General features: G+C 39.4%; 1 protein-coding gene across 1 annotated transcript in view; it reads left to right on the forward strand.

Annotated features, from left to right (window-relative positions):
• Positions 1–21,393, forward strand: part of Atad5 (ATPase family AAA domain containing 5) — a 55,021-nt gene that overhangs the window by 25,051 nt on the left and 8,577 nt on the right. The window contains exons 7-18 of the mRNA XM_042282480.2: positions 964–1,148; positions 3,450–3,604; positions 4,692–4,851; positions 5,470–5,658; positions 8,094–8,190; positions 9,406–9,485; positions 9,916–10,055; positions 11,311–11,461; positions 16,480–16,656; positions 17,023–17,159; positions 18,370–18,463; positions 20,031–20,095. Coding sequence (XP_042138414.1) covers positions 964–1,148; positions 3,450–3,604; positions 4,692–4,851; positions 5,470–5,658; positions 8,094–8,190; positions 9,406–9,485; positions 9,916–10,055; positions 11,311–11,461; positions 16,480–16,656; positions 17,023–17,159; positions 18,370–18,463; positions 20,031–20,095 — 1,630 coding nt within the window. The remainder of the gene's footprint in view (positions 1–963; positions 1,149–3,449; positions 3,605–4,691; positions 4,852–5,469; positions 5,659–8,093; positions 8,191–9,405; positions 9,486–9,915; positions 10,056–11,310; positions 11,462–16,479; positions 16,657–17,022; positions 17,160–18,369; positions 18,464–20,030; positions 20,096–21,393) is intronic.

The following is a 21,393-nucleotide window of genomic DNA, read 5'->3' on the forward strand; positions in this document are numbered from 1 at the left end:
CTCATGCAATGAGCACAGGACTTGGTCCCACTGCCTAGTTGCCTCCCAAACTGATCAAGCCAATCAACTGTCACACCTATTTAGAGGGCCTGATCCAGCTGGGGGCCCCTCAGCCTTTGGTTCATAGTTTATGTGTTTCCATCCATTTGGCTATTTTTTTTTCAATAATTGAGTAAAACCGAAATTTATCATAAGCCACAGTCGTCCTAGGGACCTCCATGCTATATATATAGCCTCTATGGTTCTATGGGTTGTGGTCTGATTGTTCTTTATTTTATATCTAGAATCCACTTATGAGTGAGTACATACCATAACTGTCTTTCTGGGTTTGGGTTACCTCACTCAGGATGATTTTTTCTAGTTCCATCCATTTGCCTGCAAATTTCATGCTTTCATTGTTTTTCTCTGCTGAGTAGTACTCTATTGTGTATATGTACCACATTTTTTTTTATCCATTCTTCCGTTGATGGGCATCTAGGTTGTTTCCAGGTTCTGGCTATTACAAATAGTGCTGCTATGAACATAGCTAGGCATGTATCTTTATGGTATGAATCAGCATTCCTTGGGTATATGCCCAAGAGTGGGATGACTGTGTCTTGAGGTAGTTTGCTTCCTAATTTTCTGAGAAACCGCCATACTGATTTCCACAGTGGTTGTACAAGTTTACATTCCCACCAAAAGTGGAGGAGTGTTCCCTTTGCTCCACATCCTCTCCAACATTGACTGTCATTGGTGTTTTTGATCGTCACCTGGCTATTTTTTAAATTATTATATTACATATATTTATTTACTTACATTTGTATAAACACACATGCCACAGCATGCATGTGGAGATCAGAAAACAATTTGTGGAGCTGATTCCTCCACATTGTGGGTCCTGGGCAGTTGAACTCAGGTTGTCAATTTATTCCTTTAGGTACTTATAACTTTTGCTTTTATTTTTTTAAATAATTTTCTTCAAAGTCAAGATTCATCAGAACAAACTCAGGATTGTGATGTACAATTTAAAGCAAAGCGTGATTTTCTACGGAGTGGTTTGCCAGATTTACTGAAACGACAGATTGCAAAGAAAGCTGCTGCTCTTGATGTTTACAATGCAGTGAGTACCAGTTTCCAGAGGGTTGTTCATGTCCAACAAAAGGATGATGGTAAGTTTGTTTAATGTGTGTGTGTGTGTGTGTGTGTGTGTGTGTGTGTGTGTGTGTGTGTGTATGTTTGTTTATTTAGACGGAGTCTCTCTGTTTACCCTGGCTGTCCTAGAACTCTCTGCGAAGACCAGGCTGGCCTCAACTGTATTTATTTTGAGCCAGGGTCTTATTCTGTAGCCCAGTCTGGCCTTGAACTTATGTATCCTAGGCCTGAAACTTAGCAGTACTTCTGCTTTAGCCTCAGTATACTATAGCCCCAAATGCCTCAAAGTATGAATGCTCCTGTTGTCAGCTTTCAGGTGTTAGAATAACAGGTGTGTACCACTGTACTTAAAACTTAGCCTCACTTTTACCTTGTTGTGTTCCCATATGCAGCCAAGTATTCTATCATCTAAGGACATTCTCCTGTCCCTCCCCACCTCCTCACCATTTTTTTTTTTTTTTTGGCTTTTTGGCACAGGGTTTCTCTGTGTAGCCTTGGCTGTCCTGGATCTGCTTTGTAAACCAGACTGGTATCAAACTCAGAGATCCGCCTGCTTCTGCCTCCCAAGTGCTAGGATTAAAGGCTTGTGCCATCGCCGCCTGGCTGATACTCTGCTTTTTTTTAAACAAGAAAAAGAACTGGCGAAATAACTTAGTGGTTAGGAACATTTATTGCTCTTGCAGAGGACCTAGGTCTGAGTTCCAGAACCCACATTGAGGCTCATAACCATCTGTAATTCCAGCTCCAGGAGATCAGGTTTTATTGCATTCAGGAAGGAAAAGCCCTCTCCTATCCTCAATGAGCACCTGTACACACGTGCTACACATACATTCATGCAGGACACACACATAAAAATAAAATAATCCCAGTATTTAGGAGATAGAAACAGGACAAACTCTGAGTTCAAGGCTAGCCTGGTCTACATAGCATGTTCCAGGCCAGCTAGAGCTACATTATAAGACCCTGTCTTTAAAAAAAGAAATGCTTTTTAAAAATTAATAAATTTTGCCGGGCGGTGATGGCGCACACCTTTAATTCCAGCACTCGGGAGGCTGAGCCAGGCGGATCTCTGAGTTCGAGGCCAGCCTAGGCTACCAAGTGAGTTCCAGGACAGGCACAAAGCTACACAAAGAAACCCTGTCTCAAAAAAACAAACAAAATTAATAAATTTTTTGTTTGTTTGTTTTATATTTCTGAAGACAAGTTTTCTCTATGTAGCCTTGGCTGGCCTGGAACTCACAGATATCTGCCTACCTCTGCCTATCAAGTCCTGGGATTATTAAAGGTGTGTGCCACCACCACCCAGCAATAAATAAAAATTTAAAAATAAGAATGGGGTAGGTTTTCTGGTTTTATAGCGTTCTTGGTGATTTTAGTGATTACAAGTATATTTTACCTGTTTTTCCCTAAGTCCTGGACTTGTTTACTGATGATGCTCCCATGCAGAGCAAAGAAGGCCCAGTGATTTTTATTATCCCTTTTGTCATCCTTGCCTCCCTGATGTAAGGAACCTTGAATGAATACTGTTTTTTTTTTAAGATTTATTTATTTATTATGTACACAGAAGAGGGTGCCAGATCTCATTACAGATGGTTGTGAGCCACCATGTGGGTGCTGGGAATTGAACTCAGGACCTCTGGAAGACCAGTCGGTGCTCTTCAACTCTGTGTCATCTCTCCAGCCCGAATGAATACTGTTTTAATATTTAAATTTAGGCTTGTTGTAAGGCTGGATCTGAGAACTGTAGTTCATGGCCTGTCGGGGACATAGCAGGTTGGTGCCAGCCTGGGCTCCGTGGTGAGGCTCTGTCTAACAACAAACAAACAAAAAAATCAGACCCTTAGACTCTAAATCAGAATGCTAAATAGTCCCTTGGTTTTTGAAACTACCCATCAAAGTTGATTTAGAAAGAAATGAGCTTGCTAGTATTTGGTCATTTTGACAAATTAAAGAGAAGGTGAGGTAATTTTCATCAGCTGTTTTTTGGTGGGGGTCTTGCTATGAAGCCTAGGTAAGTAAGCCTTGCTCTCTCAGTCCTGTCTCCACCTCTCAACTCCTGGGATTATAGGAGTGTACCATGGCATGGCCAAGCTGTTGTTCATGGTGTATTCACTTGGGTGTTTGGTAATTTTGTTTGAACCATACAGCTGCTTTCATTTGCTTGCTTGCTGGGATTTTTGCTTTTGTTGTTGTTTGGTATTGCTGAGAACTGAATGCAGAGTCTCATATATAAGATTTGTCAGGCCTTTTCATGTTTGCATGTTTGTTATTCCATGAAGGAATAGTGTGTAAATTCGGATACCTTTCTGTTTCCTTAGAGTATTGGTTATGGCATTTGAAGCCACCGTCTTGTCCTCTGTTAACTGAATTTAAAGAATTGAATACTAAAGTAACAGATCTCTCAAAATGTGTTGTTGCTCTTGGTGAATTTTCAACATTGAATTCAAATCCAAGAAGTAATTCTGCTGTTGTGGTAAGTTCAGAGAAACCATCCATGATTCCATGAATTATTCTTTCCCAGCTTTCAGAAAAAAACAAATCTAATTGAAATACAGTCTCAGCCAGGCAACGGTGGTGCACACCTTTAATCTCAGCACTCAAGGAGAGGCAGGAGGATCTCTGAGTTCAAGGCCAGCTTGGTCTACAGAGGTAGTTCCAGGACAGCCAACGCTACACAGTGAAACTATGTCTCCAAAAAACAATAAAGAAAAAGAGAAATACATACTCTCTTTAAATAGTCATAGAGCTTTAAAGATATGTGTGTGTGTGTGTGTGTGTATATATTAATTTTATGTGTTCCTGAGTACATGTATGCATACCATGTATGTACAGGTGCCCACAGAGACCAGAAGAGGGCATGACATGCCCTAGAACTGGAGTTAACAGGCAGTTGTGAGTCACCTAATGTTGGTGCTGGGAACTGAAGCCATGTCCTCTGCCAGAACAACAGAATGCTCCTAACGACTGAGCCATCTCTCTAGCCCCTCACAGAGCTTAAAATATCAGAATAATTCATAATAGATCCAGGCATGTGGATGAGTATAAACCAAACACTTGGAAGGCTAAGACATGAAGATGATGAGTTTAAGACCAGCTTGGGCTATATACTGAAGTGTTGTCTTTATTTTTATTTAATTTTGAGAGAGGGTTTCAACCTCACTATGTTGCATTTGCTGGCATGGAGCTCACTGTGTAGACCAAGCTGGCCTCAGACTCACAGAGATCCACTTGCCTCTGGGATTGAAGGTGTATACCCGTGCCTGGCAAGACTCTACTTTAAAAAAAAAAAAAAAAAGAATAAAAAATCATTTTAATAGAATATTAGATTATACAGCACATTTAAATACTTTGTAAGCCAGAACTAATATATAAAGTACAATTGATTGAAAGTAGAGAATAAATATATGAAATAGGTCCTTCCAAAGCTAAACTTTTGTGTTCAGTGACTAAAGCTAATATTCCATTGATACTGACTTTCTGAGAAGGAAGCATTTGGTAGTGTTGTAGCTAAGGCAATAGATGATATGGCTTGTTACTGTACATATTGTTCTTCATTGCAGTTGATGAGGACAAGGAAGGATTTTACTAAAGAAGTAAGAAATCTTTTGCTGGAGGAAATAACACAGTCAAATCCTGAATTTTCTTTAGGAAAATATTTTCCCTTGCTTCTAAAGAAACAATTTGAGCACCAGGTACTTTCTGAGGGTCATGGTAAACAAGGTTAGTGATAATCATTTATGTCTACATTTGAGTTCTCTCTCTCTCTTTCTTTCTCTCTCTCTGGTTTTTTGAGACAGGGTTTCTCTTGGTAGTTTTGGCTGTCCTAAAACTCACTTTGTGAACCAAGCTGGCCTTGAATTTAAAGAGATCTGCCTGCCTCTGCTCTGCCTCTGGAATCCTGGGATTATTAAAGGCATATGCCACCATTGACCATCCAGCTTACATTTGAGTTTTGAAAAGATGAAGACCCAGCCTTTGACTCTTAGAAGTGGTCAGCACAGACAGAACTTGACTGCCACTTGGCAAGGGAGATTGTTTGGTCCTGCTAACTTCCAGATATTCCAACCCAGGCAGATCTAGTTATATTAAAATGCTAATCATTCATTAATAAGCCTTAAATGAGGTCATTGCAACTTATGTATCTTGTACAGAAGGCGGTCTGAATGTTAAGGTCTCCAGCTTACTCCAGCTTATAAATTACATAACATTTGATTCTTAACTTTTCATCATAATGTTGTAAGACTATAGGTTGTTTGAAAGTGATGGAAGATTATTGGGTACTGAATATTATTTTTGTTGATTAGTAAGCACATCCATTTCTCTTAATTTCCAAAATAGCAAGTCCACAACTACAGCCTTGTGTCAGTCAAAAAGAAACCAAACGGAAATGTGTGGAAACAGGAAATCACAAGTCAAAAAGAAAGAAACCAAATGAATATTCAGTGAGTCCAGAAGAGATAAAGGAAAAGTCAGAAGATCTTGAGAAAACAATCAACTCTTCTGGGATAAATCTACATTCTGCCAAAGGTATATTTCTAAATATCTCAGGGAAGAAGCGAACTGCTGTAAGTATATGTAAAATCAAGACAGAAGCAGTAGAAGATGAGGACAGAGTCAGTAGCAGAAACACTGTCCTTTCCTAGCAAATTGGATTTTTTTTCCTCCCTCTCATCCTAGAATGCTTGATTTTTTTTTTTTTAACCTCTCAATCTCCACCCCATTTTGAGACAGTCTTATGTATCCCAGGCTAATCCTAAAGATGACCTTGAGTTTCCTGCCTCAACCCCCCAAGCCTCAGGATTGTAAACATGCGATATTTATGCATATTGCCTGGGATTAAACCCAGGCCTTAGTGCATGCTAGGCAAATATTCTACCTACTGAGCCACATTGTGAACCCCTAACCTGTCATTCTTCCTTACCACTCTCCTCATTTTTTTTTTGGTGGGGTGTGGTTCTCAAGACAGGGTTTCTCTGTGTAACAGCTCTAGCTGTCCTAGAACTTGCTTGGTAGACCAGGCTAGCCTCAAACTCACAGAGATCTACCTGCCTCTACCTCCTGAGTGCAGAGATTAAAGGCACACACCACCACTGCCTGGCCCCCACTCTCTCCATTTTTCAGTCTTCTGATGGCCTCCTGAATAGTTGTGTTGGCTCACACAGAAGCATATTAACACATTGGTATGTAATTTATGGTTTTATTCTGTTCTTCTATATACATGTACTTTTTTGTTTTTAGACAGAAGATGCTGCTATATATCCCTGGCTGGCCTTGGACTTAGGAGTATTAGGATTGTTGGCATCCACCACACTTTCCTTCTACTTAGGCTCTGTTTTTTAAGCCAGAGATAAGCCAGACCTGGTGGTGTGGGCCTGTGATCCAAGTTACTCAGGAAGCGGAGTCAGGAGGATCACAAGTTTAAAGTCTACCTATGCTATAGAGTTGAGTTCAAGGCCAGCCTGAGAAACTTAGTGAGACCTGTTTCTGGGGCTATGGCTCAGTGGTAGTTCCATCCCCAGCCTTATGGAAAGGGAGGGAGGGAGGGAAACAAAACCTGTTTTTATATATATATAATCATACTATTTATATTGTTTTTCAGTATATTTTGCCTTTCTACACATTCTTATTCTATTCAGCATATATGTATACACACAGACATCTTGTCCAAGACATTCTATTGAGTTGATTTGTTGTTGTTGTGTTCCTTGAGACAGGGTTTCTCTGTCTGTACTGGCTGTCCTGGAACTCACTCTAAAAGCAAGGCTGACCTTGAACTCAGAGATCCTCTTGCCTCTGCCTTCTGAATACTGAGATTAAAGACATATACCACCACACCAGATTCTATTGAGATGATTTAATTCATCTATTTTATATAAAGTTTATGGAATGTTTTAATGCTTGATATGGCATATTACCTACCATTTTCTTTAAAAAAAAATTTTATTATTTTATTTTATGTGTATGGGTGTTTTTCCTGCATGTGTATCTCTGTATAACATGTGTGGATGGTGCTAGCCAAGGCCAGAAGAGGGCATTGGATCTCCTGGAACTGGAGTTACAGACGGTTGTGAGCCGCTGTGTGGGTATTAGAACAAACTTGTGTCCTCTGGAAGAGCAGCCAGTGCTCTTGACTTCCAGAGAGCCATCTCTCCAGCCCCTCACCTATTGTGAGGGATATTTTTATGAACTGACTTCCTTAAGTATACTATCACTTTCCTTGCCTGTGTAAATCCCATTGAGGTTTTGAGTTTTCATTGGTTGGCATATTAGTTTGGAGAGAATTGCCATCTTGGCAGTCTTCTAAGTTAGAGGTGTATCCTTTTGTCTCTTTATTCAGATTGGCTTCATAGAGCAGAGCTTGCCTTTGTTCTTTAGCTAGCTTACTGTTTTCTATGCTACACACTATTCATAGTATCAAATATGGTCATTTAAAATGTAGTTATTAAAAGTTGTAATGCACGTACATTACTCCAGCTTTAATTTTTCTATTTGTTGTTTGTTTGTTTATTTATTTATCCAGAGCTGAGGACTGAACCCAGGGCCTTGTGCTTGCTAGGCAAGCGCTCTACCACTGAGCTAAATCCCCAACCCTATTTTTTTTTTTTTTTTTTTTTTTTTTTTGAGACAGGGTCTCACTATGTAGCATGGGCTGGACTGGGACTCACTATGTAGATCAGACTAACTTGGTCTAGATTCAGAGATCTACATGCCTCTGCCTCCCCGAACACTGAGATTAAAGGTGTGGGACTGGGTTGTTTTTTTTTTTTTTTTTTTTTAAGGTGATGAGTTTGGTATCACAAATTTAAATGTAAAGTTTTAAAAATAAATTTTTGCATTTTATAAATAAGATTATTCCTATAGATTTTTAAAAATTACATTTATAATAAGGTAAATGTCTAAGAATGTATGCTTATGTCAAGGAATGAATAATACCTTAATGTGTTTTTTTATTTTTGCTTTAGATTCTGGAACTGAAGACATGCTTTGGACAGAAAAGTACCAGCCTCAGAATTCAAATGAACTCATAGGCAATGAGTTAGCTATCAAAAAGTTATATAGGTTGGTAAAATTTGTAAAAGAATTAAGAAATAATTTATGAATCTAGTTTTGCAATTTAGACTAAAATTTGGAAACTGCAAAGTAATAATATTACTTGGGAAAGTCTTTTTTTTTTTGGTTTTTCAAGACAGGGTTTTTCTTTGTAGCTTTGGATCCTGTCTGGATCTTGCTCTGCAGACCAGGCTGGCCTTAGTCTCACAGAGATCCAAAAGGTGTGCGCTGCCGCCACCACCTGGCAATTCTTGCTTTCTTACCAGTAGGATTGTGTTACTATTAATTCAGGTCTACAGTTCCAAAGCTAAAATTTACTGGCTTTGTAAAATTCATTATAGTAGAATCTATATTGGTTATTCTTAGGAATTCAAATTACCTTTCCAGAAGCTGGGCGTGGTGGTACACATCTTTAATCCCAGCAATTGGAAGGCATAGGCAGGTGGATCTCCTGTAAATTCCAGCACAGCCAGAGCTATATAATGTCTCCAAAACAAAACAAAATAAAAAATAAAATTGCCTTTCCAGAACCGGGTCTCATGATGTACTCCTGTGATCCTAATACATGGCGGGCTAGGGAAAGAGAATTTTCGTGAGTTCAAGGTCACTTTGGATAACATAGCCAGACCCTGTCTCAACAAAATAAACCAGTAGGGATCATCACGATGGCTTAGCGAGTAAAGGTGCCTTACAGCCTGGGGCTCGTTGTTTGTTTGTTTTTTGTTTTTTGTTTTCTCGAAATAGGGTTTCTCTGTGTATCTTTGAAGCCTGTCCTGGATCTCACTTTGTAGACCAGGCTGGACTTGAACTCACAAAGATTTGCCTGGCTCTGCCTCCTGAATGCTGGGATTAAAGGTGTGCTCCATCATCGCCCTGCGTTGTTTTGTTTTTTGTTTGTTTTTTTCAGACATGGTTTCTCTGTGTAGCTTTGCCGCCTTTCCTGGAACTCTGTACCCCAGGTTGGCTTTGAACTCACAGAGATCGGCCTGGCTCTGCCTCTTGAGTGCTGGGATTAAAGGCGTGCACCACCACTGTCCATTTTTTTTTTGTTTGTTTGTTTGTTTGTTTTTTTATTTTTGTTTGTTTTTCGAGACATGGTTTCTTTGTGTAGCCCTGGCTGTCCAGAAACTCACAGAGAGCTGCCTGCCTCTGCTGGGATTAATGAAGTACGCAACCACCGCCCAGCAGTTCAGATTCTTCATATTAACACTTCTTTTATGACAGTTGGTTGAAGGACTGGAAAAGAAGAGCTGAACTGGAAGAAAGACAGAATTCAAAGGCGAAAAGAGATGAAAAACAGGAAGGTATTTTGAGTTATACTTTTTTTTTTTATTTCCTTGAACAATTTTTGAGTTAGATTAGATAAATTGGCATAAATTTAAGGATTAGTATATATTTGATTTTTTAAAAATTATTTATTTATTTCTATTTTTATGTGCACTGGTGTTTTGCCTGCATGTATGTCTGTGTGAGGTGTTAGGCCCTGGAGTTACAAACAGTTGTGAGCTGCCATGTGAAATGCTGGGAATTGAACCCGAATCTCCTGGAAGAGCAATCAGTGCCCTTAACTGCTGAGCCATCTCCCCAACCCTATATTTGATTTTATACTCTTTGAGAATTCACTTTATAGTGTTTATTGGCAAGAAATCTGTAGGATTTAATTGCTGTGTTTCATGCGGTAAAAGAGCTACCCAAGCAGTTAATCACTTTACTTGTATTTGAATAATTTTTCAGATTTGTCGGATAGCATGGACTTTAAAGACAGTTCAGATGATGAAGAGTGTCATCTATGCAACACTGTTCTTATAACAGGGCCAACGGGAGTGGGAAAAACTGCTGCTGTGTATGCTTGTGCCCAGGAGCTCGGATTTAAGGTTAGTAGTTAGCTATGATGGATATTAAAATAAGAATAGAAAAACTTGGCAATGTTCCTGTAGTCCTAGCATTAAACATGGAGGAGCAGAAATCCAAGGCCAGCCTGTGTTAATGAAGCCCTGTTTCAAAAAAGAAAAAGGTGATGGGGAGATGACTCAGTTGGAAAAGTGCTTGGAAAAGGACTGAGTTCATATTCCCCAGCACCCGTGAGAAAGCTGCTAAGCAGTGCATATTTGTGTCCCAGTGTGACAATATATTGTGTACCCTAATAAACTTGCCTGAGGATCAGAGGACAGCCACTAGATTAGACACAGAGCAAGGCAGTAGTGGCACTCACCTTGAATCCCAGTACTTGAGAGCTCATGCCTTTGCTGGGAAGCACACAGGCCTTTAATCCCAGGAAGCAGTATGGCAGGGCAGAGAAAGTTTATATAAGGCATGAAGAAACAGGAGCTTGCTCTCTTTAGGCTGAGGATTTCGTAGAGGTAAGAACTAGTGGCTGGCTGCTCTGCTTTTGTGATCTTTCCTCTTTCACCCTGATATCTGGCTCTGGGTTTTTTGTTTTTGTTTTGTTTTTTTGATTAAAAGACCATCTGAGATTCAAACAACATCCCAGGGCCGGGGAAATGAAGTTAGGCAGGTTTCTGGAACATAACTGATGGCCTCACCAGCCATGAATATCAGGTTCACCAAAAGACCCTTTCTCTTCTCTTTTCTTTGCTCTTTCTTTTCCTCTTTCTCTTTTTATCTCTCCTTCCTTCCTTCCTTCCTTCCTTCCTTCCTTCCTTCCTTCCTTCCTTCCTTCCTTCCTTCCTTTCTTCCTTCCTTCCTTCCTTCCTTTCTCTCTCTCTCTTTTTTTTTGTTGTTGTTTGAGACAGGGTCTCTGTAGACCAGGCTGAGCTGGAACTTCTAGCTCCTCTGCCTTCTGGTGCTAGGATTGCAAGCATGCTCCACCTCACAGACATCAAAAGACTCTTTTTAAAAATCAATGTGCAGAGAGATTGAGGAGGACACCCAAGGTCATCCTCTGGCCTCCACATGCACACACTCCCACTTGGACGTGTGCATGGAAGGAAGCAGGTGTAAACAGGTTCGCACTTGGGGAATCATAACACTCAGGAAGCTGAGGGCTGAGCCAGAATTGCTTTGCATTTGAGCCCAACCTAGGCTACAGTGTGAGACCTTGTCTTGAAAAGAAGAAAGGATAAAATCTATTTGCCTTTTTAAATATATATATATATATTCTTCTTTTAGATATTTGAAGTGAATGCCTCTTCCCAGAGGAGTGGTAGACAAATCCTGTCTCAGCTGAAGGAAGCTACCCAGTCCCATCAAGTAGATAAACAAGGTGTAAACTCCCAAAAACCCTGCTTCTTTAATAACTACAACATTGGCAAGTCACCAAGTAAGTAACTTATTCCCTTGAGCTACAGTGATCTTTGGAAAAACAAAATCTGAGAGAATAATTCTCAACACCTGCCACTTTCTTTTTAGCTTTTCCTGCACATAAACACACTTTTGTTCCCAGGGCTATTTTGAAATAAAATAAATCTAAACTCATAAACTAAATCTCAAGACCATTGTATTGTTCTAGTCCATATGTACTTAAATTTATGTTTCTAAACATTAAGGGCTTTTTAAAAAACATAGCAACAGGGGCTGGAGAGATGGCTCAGAGTTCAGTTCCCAGCAAGCACATGGTGGCTCACAACCATCTGTAATGAGATCCGGTGCCCTCTTCTGGCCTGTAGGCATATGTGCAGGCAGAACACTGTATACATAATAAATAAATAAATCTTAAAAAAAAACAAAAAAACAAAACAAAAAAAAACATAGCAATAGTATCATAATCAAACCTAACAAAATGAGGCTTATTCCTTGCTAAAAACAGGCTGGTTTCAGATTTTACATGTTTTTTTCAAATCAGTATCCAAAGAAGGCTCACATCTCACATTTGATTAGTTCTTGCTTCTTAGGTTTCAAATCCCTACCTTTTCTGTTCCTGTCCTTTATGTGTTGAAGAACTGAGTCCTTGTGACACTGTAGATTTGGCTTCTGAGTGTATTCTCATTGTATCTATCAGTCACCATAGTCCTCTTCCCCACATTTCTTACAAGCTGATGGTTATGAACTATAATAGATTCTTTTCTATGGTATGACTGAAATACAGGACTAGAGAGGATTGTTCTTCCTATGACATCATGAAGGAAGACCTGTCCATGTCTAGTGATTGATGAATGAGTTCAAGTGTTTTCTTTCATTGTGGCTCACTCATGATAAAGCTCTCTGTCATATCTTCAATGTTACTGTGCAGCCATTAGTCATCTTTGTCTAATAGAAGATGTCCCACTGCTTACCGATGACTCATCTATTTCTCAGTTGTTTACTCTTTGCATGTCCGTTTGAAGTTACTGCTACATATTCAAGTTCGTGGGTGTGTTCTGCAGTATCTTAGAGGCTTTCAGTCCTGTCAGCCTAGTTTTCATTTTCAGAAGTTTATGTGGGTCTTTTTTTTTTTATCCTTCTGTGTTTCTAGTTATCATATGCCCCATTTTCCTGTAAATATTTGATGATGTGGAATGTGATTATAGCTGTCTCATTGTTCTTGTCCATGTTTCTGTCTCCTGTTTAATTTCTGAGTTAGTTTTCAGCTTTTTCTGTCTTACTTATGGATTATATTCTTCTGCTTCTTTTGATGGCTGATGCTTTTTTTTAGATTTATTTTTGCTTTTGTGTATGTATGTATGTCTGCATGAGTTTATGTGTATGTGCAATGCCTGCAGAGGCTACAAGGTGTTTGATCCCTCAATTTTGGAGTTACAGACAACTCAGAGCTGCTTGATGTGGATGCTGGGAACTGAACCTGGGTCTTCTAGAAAAGCAGTAAGTGCTCCTAACCACTGATCCATCTCTCCAACCTGAAAGCCTGATACTTTTAATTGCCTGCCAGACTTTGTACAGTTTATCTTGTTAGAGCTGGGTATTTCTGTCTCCTGTAAGTGTCCTTGACCTTTGTTCTGAGTTTGTTCATTTCAGGTCTGTTAGGTTGTACTAGACAAGACCATAGCCACATTTAGACCCGGGTTGACTCTGCTCCTCTACTGCGTACTGCTTCTGAGCACCCTTGCTAGTCTCTCATCAGTGATGATGTTTGTTGGTCTGTCCAGTGAGAAGAATGAATTCAGCCAGGCGTAGTGGCACATGCTTTTAATCCCAGCACTTGGGAAGCAGGTTGATCGATATCAGTTTGAGGCCTGCTTGGTTTATATAGTGAGTTCCAGGCCTAGGTAGTAAAACCTTATCTCTAAATCAGAAAATAAAACAAAACAAATAAGAAAAGGATGAATTTGCCATTCCTAGATTTCTGTTTGTCTCGGGATTGGTTTCCCGTGGCCCTTCCCTCATGAGTACTGATTTTAGATTTGGCCAAGGAGGACTCTGCAGATTTCAGAGTACTCTGCATAGCTGTCTCAGTTTGTGTATTCTCTCTTATGGGCTCTCTCTGCCTAGATTTCCTCATCTCCTAGATTTCCTAGATTTTCTCCTGTCTAGCCTCCTTGACTTAGGAAAACTTGGGCTGGGTTTTTCTTTCCCAGTGTGGCTTAGGAATTCTCTCAGAGCAATAAGCTGGGCAGTCTTCATGTTTAGCTCTTGTGTCCTGTCCCTCAGGGATCACTCACTGTCCTTTGTTGGATGGTAGTCAAAAACTTGAAAAATGTTTCATACCATATGTCCATTTTGTTGCTGTTACTGTTTTGGATGGAGAAGTAAATCTAGTCTCAGATCCTCCTTCTTACCTTGCCTGGAACCAGAGTCATATCCTTTTTCTTCTGGTGTTTATATACTCCCCTCTGGCTGTCAAGGAACTGTCTCAGGTGCTGTGTAGCCTTTTGATGTGGCCTCAGGAGTCTATCTCCTTGCTTTCTGGCGTGCCAAGTTGCCCTATACTCAGAGTTGGCTGGAGGTGATTCTTCTGTGGGAAAAATTTTGGGAATGATTTTTTTTTTTTAATTTCAATTTGAGTATCTTGACATTAAAGATAGCATATAATGCCAGGTGTGGTAGCTCACACCTGAACTATGAGCATATAGGAAGCTGAGGAATGTCATGAGTTCAAAGCTCCCCTTGGTTGCAGAGTGAGAAACTGTCTCATAAAAACAAAGAAGCAGGGTTGGAGAGATGATTTAGCTGTTAAGAGTACTAGCTGCTCTTCCAGAGGTCCTGGGTTCAATATCTAACACCCACATTGTAGCTCATAACTGCCTGTAATTGCAGTGTTGTGATCCAACACTCTCACACAGGCATATATGTAGGCAAAACACCAATGCTTGTAAAGTAAAAATAAATTAAAAACAAAACACAACAACAACAAAAAAGAAGTAGACAGACTTGTGGTATAGCTCAGTTGATAGAATGCTTGCCTAGAGTGTACTGAACATGATGGTGCATAACTCTCATCCCAGCACAGCAGCTCAAGGTCATCTTGGGTTATATATCCAGTTTAAGGCTAGTCCGGGTAACATGAAACCCTATTTAAGGAAAAAAACAAAACAGCAGTATTTTAAAACTATTAATCCTTTGTCTATGTCAAAGCCAGAAAAATACAACAAAGTAGTTTTTCTACTATTTTTTTAATATAAAGAAAGTTCTAACTAAAATTTTACATCTCTTATCTATTATTAAAATGTCCTATTTAGATTTATTTTATATGAATGTTTTGCCTGCATGTGTGTATGTGTACCATGTATGTGCCTAGTTTCCATAGAGAACAGAAGGCATTGGATTCCTTGGAATTAGAGTTCTAGAGAGTTGTAAGCCATTATATGGGTGCTGGGAATGGAATCAGGGTTCTTTGGAAAAGCAACAAGTGCTCCTTTTGGGTCCCCCCCTGCCCCCAACCCTGAGACATGGTTTCTCTATGTGGTTTTGGTGCCTGTCCTGGATCTTGCTCTGTAGACCAGGCTGGCCTCGAACTCACAGAGATCCTCCTGGCTCTGCCTCCCAAGTGCTGGGATTAAAGGCGTGCGCCACTGCTGCCCAGCTGCAACAAGTGCTCTTAACTGCTGAGCCTTCTCTTGGCCCCAGAATGTCCTGTTTGTTTTTGTTTTTTTTTTTAATAAAAATGTAGTGTTATATCTCATTGTGTTTACTAAACACCTCTGATATGCACGTGCTAGGATAAGATCCATGGATATAGCAGGAACAAACATAAACAGGGCTCAGTTATGGAATGTGTAAGTAGGGTGGTAACTCAGGAAGATAGAGCTCTACTGTATAATTAAGACATGTAGGGACTAAGACAACCACGACGAAAGTTCTGGGGGAAAAAGTTCATGCTTCTGTAGAGTAGAGATCACCTCTTTATGTTTTGACTTGGTATCCATCCTCCAGAACGTATTTGGAAATACACACTACTTGCTTGTAATACTACTGATGTACTGTAGAGCCCAGTGTGTGCTATTACCAGTTTTCCTCCAGTATCTTCTGATTTCAAGCAGTGCAAAAATAACTGAAGGAACTGTGAATGTTATTTCAAAATCCTGTGTTTATGATAGGTGTTTGGTATATACCTATAATCCGTGCATTCAGAGGGCAGAGGTAAAGAGGATTGCAATGTTCATCTTTCAGGGATGGACCTGGCTGGGGTGCTGAAGGAATGAAGAAAAAATAAAAAACACAAGCACACAGAAAATCTGGGATTGGGTGGCCTGGGTTCTTTGATGGAGAAACACCAATACCCCATAAGCTCAGTGTATTATTAAATAGAGTTAAACAGAGGCAGGGTTATTGCATCAAGCTGCAAAAGGAGATGGGGTTATCATATACAGATAAACAAGGAGGCAAGGTTTATGGTATATAGCTGAACAAATAAGCAGGTTTAGCTCATCTAGGTAGGAACAGTCTTCAGGCTGTAAACATGGGGAGGAAGAGGCTATGACGGATGTTATCTGCATGTACCATCAACATCTACACATGGACGAGAAGAAGGCTTTGCCATCTCTCTGAGACTGGGGGAGTGGGTACCATTTTCGGGGGCTCTGGGGTCTTTGACATGTCTGTGCCCATGTCAACAATACACATTTACTCAGGACTCCACTTAACTCAGGGTTTCATCCACACCCCACAGAGGCTCAGAAGCTTGAGTTCTGAGTACCATAGAAAGACTTTTTTCAAACAGTCAATCAGAGAAAAGTGTGTATCTTTGGAAAAGAGCATCTTTTCCAAATAGTTGCTTTGTCCTGTCCTTCTGTTAGAATATATACAACAATTCAATAATATCTGTATAGAATATTTGCATATATGAATGAAAGAAAGTGTCTGCTTTGGTTTTTATTGTGTAAGAGTAGAAATATACTGTGGATAATTTTATCTTGCCATTAGTATAATTTTAGAATGTTCTTAAATGTAATTTGTTTTTCATAGAAAAGTTAAACTCCCCTGGGAAAGTCGTTACATCACCAAGAAAGCTTCCTCCATCGTCACCAAAAGGAAGTGGGCAGAAGCGAGCGCTTCCCCCTAAAACTTTGGCAAATTATTTTAAAGTATCCTCCAAATCCAAAAATAATGAAGAAGTAGGAGCACTCATGGGAAATAATAAAGGTAAAACATTACGTTAACAAAGTAAATTAACCTTGTTACATGAAACTGTATATTTCATGTGGTCCTCTGCTATTTATTAAGCCTCAATCATGCTAATGTTCCTAAATACAGAAGTGTCACTGTTGAGTAAAATTTGATATGGGAGTTCAGTTTGTGGGTACACTTCGTGTTTTTTAAAAGTGAGTTTTGTCAGGTGTGGTGGCACACTCCTTTAACCTCAGCACTTTGGAAGCAGAGGTAGGTAGATCTCTGTAAGCTCAAGGCCAGCCTGATCTACACAGTGAAACTCTGTCTTAAAAACAAAAAAACAAACAAAAAAAAAAAACCATGAGTTTTACCTAAAATGTTAACATTGTATTTATGCAGGAATCAAAAATTCTTCTTTGGAACAGAGGCAAATTATTCAGACTAAATCAACAAATGCAAATAATTCAAATGTTAAAGAAATAGGAGCTGAAGAATCCAATAGAAAGAATGCAACATCTCTCATTCTCTTTGAGGAGGTAGGCTTGCAGGGGCATGCATTGGTCTCAGAGTGGAAACATTTTAAAGATTACTTTGTGTTTTCTTACAAGGAATTATAAAATAGTAAATCCAACTTTAGAATAATATTTCTTTTTTAAAGAATGGTAAATTTCTAGCCGGGCAGTGGTGGCGCACGCCTTTAGTCCCAGCACTCGGGAGGCAGAGGCAGGCGGATCTCTGTGAGTTCAAGGCCAGCCTGGGCTACCAAGTGAGCTCCAGGAAAGGCGCAAAGCTACGCAGAGAAACCCTGTCTTGGAAAAAAAAAAAAAATGGTAAATTTTTTTTTGTAATGTTTTCTTTATAATATTTTATTTTATGTATGTGGATGTTATGCCTTCCTGTATGCCTGTACATCATGTGTGTGTACCACCTTAGGAGGCCAAAGGAGGGTGTTGGTCCCCTTGGAACTGGAGTTACTGATGGTTTTGAGCTGCTCTGTGGGTGCTGAGAATGAAACCCAGGTCCTCAGAAAGAACAATTAATGCTCTTAACTACTAAGTCATCCCTCCAGCCCTAGCTAGAATAATTTTAAGATGATTAACATAATTCAAGTATAATGATTATTAACAACTATAGAAGTTATTGTGACTCATATCTACCCAGTTATTAGTGATTGTGTTTTATTTAGTTTTTTGTTTGCCTGGTTTGTTGCTGTTTGTTTGGGTTTGTTGTTGTTTTTAGACAATGTGACAGGGTTTCTCTGTAAGAGCCCTGGCTGTCCTGCAACTTACTTTGTTGACCAGGCTGGCCTCAAACTCACAGAGATCTGCCTGCCCTGCCTCCTGAGTGCTGGGATTCAAGGTATGTGTTTTCTTTAGTTTTAATGTTTACTGTATTACCATCTTAGAAGTTCCTTTATGGTATAAGACATAAACTTTTCACCAGGTGGTGGGGGTGCAAATCTTTAATTCCAGCACTCGGGAGGCAGGTGGATCTCTGAGTTCGAGGCCAACCTGGTCTACAAAGCAAGATCCAGGACAGCCAGGACTACACAGAGAAACCCTGTCTTAAAAAAACAAAACAAAACAAAAAACCATAAAATTCCAGCAAGTGCTCAATTCATACTTTTCAAAAATTAATCAGTGTTGATTCTGACATAGTGTGTCTACTGTGTAGATCTATCACTGATCTGAACGAGTGTATTGTTGTTACTCTCACTATATTAACATCCTAATGAATGGTTTGTAGGTTGATGTCATTTTTGATGAAGATACTGGGTTTTTGAATGCAGTCAAAACATTCATGGCTACAACTAAACGACCAGTAGTTCTTACGACAAGTGGTACGTAACAGTCATTTCAGCCCAGTTTGTTTGTTCTTACTACAAGTGGTACGTAACAGTCATTTCAGCACAGTTTGTTTCTGGTGAAGTAGTCTGGAAGAGCTACTAACTTTAAATGTGAGTTTAGGAAAGCGTGGTGTGGGCTGGGGAGATGGCTCAGCAGGTCAAGGCCCTTTCCAGACAAGTCTATTCTTCTGCATTTGATCTTGAAACCCACATAGGTAGAAGAAGAGCCAGTTCCACAGGGTTGACCTGTTGTTTCTGAATGTATACATGCACACACAAAACACACACAGACAATAATAATAAAGGACATTTACAAACAAATGGTAAATGGGGGCACTGGAAAGGTGGCTTAGTGGTTAAGAGTATTTATTGTTCTTGCAGAGAACCTGGGTTCAGTTCCCAGCACCCACATGCAGCATACTGCTGTCTATAACTCCAGTCCCAGGGGATTTAATGTCCTCTCTGACCTTCTCAGGCACCAGTTACTCACATGAGACACAGACATACATGCAGACAAAACAAACACATAAAATAAATAAATCTAAAAAGCTTTTTTTTTTTTTCTTTTCAAAACAAAGCATAGTGTGGTCTTTAATTCCAGTACTCAGGAGGCAGAGGCAGAAGAATCGCCACAAATTTGAGGCTGGTCTGATGTCTGTAATGAATTACAGGCCAGCTAGTACTATATAGCCAAATCTCTCTCAAAACAAAACAAACAAAAACAATCAGACACCAAGGCTACACTGAGAAACCCTGTCTTGAAAAAACCAAAAAAAAAAAAAAAGAAAGAAAGAAGAAAAGAAAATCTTAATAATCATAGGTTAGGTAATAATTTATTTAAAAGGTAATAATTACTTTAGATCAAAATAGAAAGTTCCTTCAGGAGTTATCATTTGCATGATACTGTAGTCTCCTTTCATCTGAGAGGGATACTTCCACGACTCTCCCCATGGATGCTTGACAGTTCAAATAGTGCCAAACTGTATATATACCTTTTCCCTATACATACATATTTAGAACACTTGTAAGAAATTACTAGTAAGAAATTCACAACTCGGGCTGGAGAGATGGCTCAGAGGTTTAGAGCACTGGCTGCTCTTCCAGAGGTTCTGAGTTCAATTCCCAGCAACCACATGGTGGCTGACAACCATCTGTAATGAGATCTGGCGCCCTCCTCTGTATACATAATAAATAAATAAATCTTTAAAAAAAAAGAAATTCACAACTCATCACTGAGAGAACAGTTAAAACACTTACTAACAATTGTAAATGTAAGGACCTGGAGAGATGGCTGCAGCTCTTGCAGAGGAGCCAGGTTCAGTCCCCATCCCTGAAGACCAGGAGTGTCAGATGTCCCGGAGCTGGAGTTCCAGGCAGTTGTGAGCTGTCGGATACAGGTGCTGGGAACTGAGCTCCAGCCCTTCACAAGAGCAGACTCCACTATAGCCACCGAGCCGTCTCTACAAAGCAAGGAAACGCTACGTAGTGCCATGGAAAAGGGTAACGGGGAAAAGTTATTGAGTGGTCTCATGTTTTAAAACATTATGTCGTTTTCCTATAGATCCCACATTTAGTTTAGTGTTTGATGGCTGCTTTGAAGAAATAAATTTCAGTATTCCTTCCCTGGTAAGTTTTGAATTTTCATGATCACAGATTATATGTACCACAGTTATGTAAAAGATATCTTTTAAATTTATATTTTTAAAATGTGCTTTTTTAAAGGCAAATGTTAAAGCTTCTGAGTTTTAGGAAACTTGTGGTTATTTCCTCTTTTGCTTTAAAGGTACCTTATTTAAATGACCACTACTACAGGATTTTGTTTTGTTTTTCAGACTACACTACTCTGTTCTTTATATTTATGTGAGAATTGATGTTGGTTTGATTACTGTAATTGTACCAAGTCTTGAGGTTAAGGACTATAACTCTTGTTATTTTGCAATATTATATCATGTTATATTTACAGGTAGTACTCATTTCTCTGTTAATTTTAGGAAGAGATTGTTAATTTTTAGTTTATTGTGGTATTTTCTTAGAATTTCATTGAATTTATAGTCAAATTTGGGACAAGAGACATTTGATAATACTGAATCTTCTAATTAATGATCATTTTTGCATAGGGAGCTGTATTCATTTTTCTCAACGTTTGTTTGTTTGTTTGTTTGTTTGTTTTTTTAAGATAAGGTCTCTCTATAGCCGTGACTGTCCTTGGCTTTTTGTGGTTGCCTTATTTTACTCAACATAGGTTTGTTTGGTTTGTTTGTTTAGAGACAGGGTTTCTCTGTGTAGTTTTGGTGCCTGTCTTGGATCTCACTCTGTAGACCAGGCTGGCCTCGAACTCCTGGAGGTCCACCTCGCTCTGCCGCCCCAAGTGCTGGGGTTAAAGGCGTGTACCACCACCGCCCAACCCAACATAGGTTTGTATATGTTGTATCTGTGTTGGAATTAAAGGTGTGCTCCACTGCTGCCCAGCGTATTTTTCTATTTTTTCTATTACTCTTGAATATTGCACTGGTTGCATGTGGCACAGGTTTTATTCTGAGCACACACACACCCCCACACACACACAGAGAGAGAAAGAGAGAGAGAGAGAGAGATGCATACAGGGCAGAAAATGCTTAATTAGCTCAGCAGTTAGGAGACTGAGATAGAAGGATTGCCAGCATAAGGGTAAATAAGGTTGCATAGCCAGCCTGGCTATGTAGCAAGACTCTGTCTCAAGAAAGAAAAAGGCCATATTGGAATTCTGATAAAATGAAAGAAGGTTGCTATCTATTAAGTTCTAACACATCAGATATTTAACATTGCCCCTTCTGTTTTATATTTGAAAACACATATGTTTCTATGAACCTGACAGTTTTCAGGTTTTTTTATCTTAAAATTAGAAAAGGATATTTCAGTATTGTATAATATTATAATTTTAATGA

This window comes from Peromyscus maniculatus, chromosome 8, assembly GCF_049852395.1.
Source record: "Peromyscus maniculatus bairdii isolate BWxNUB_F1_BW_parent chromosome 8, HU_Pman_BW_mat_3.1, whole genome shotgun sequence".
In the NCBI taxonomy this organism is placed as follows: Eukaryota; Metazoa; Chordata; class Mammalia; order Rodentia; family Cricetidae; genus Peromyscus; species Peromyscus maniculatus.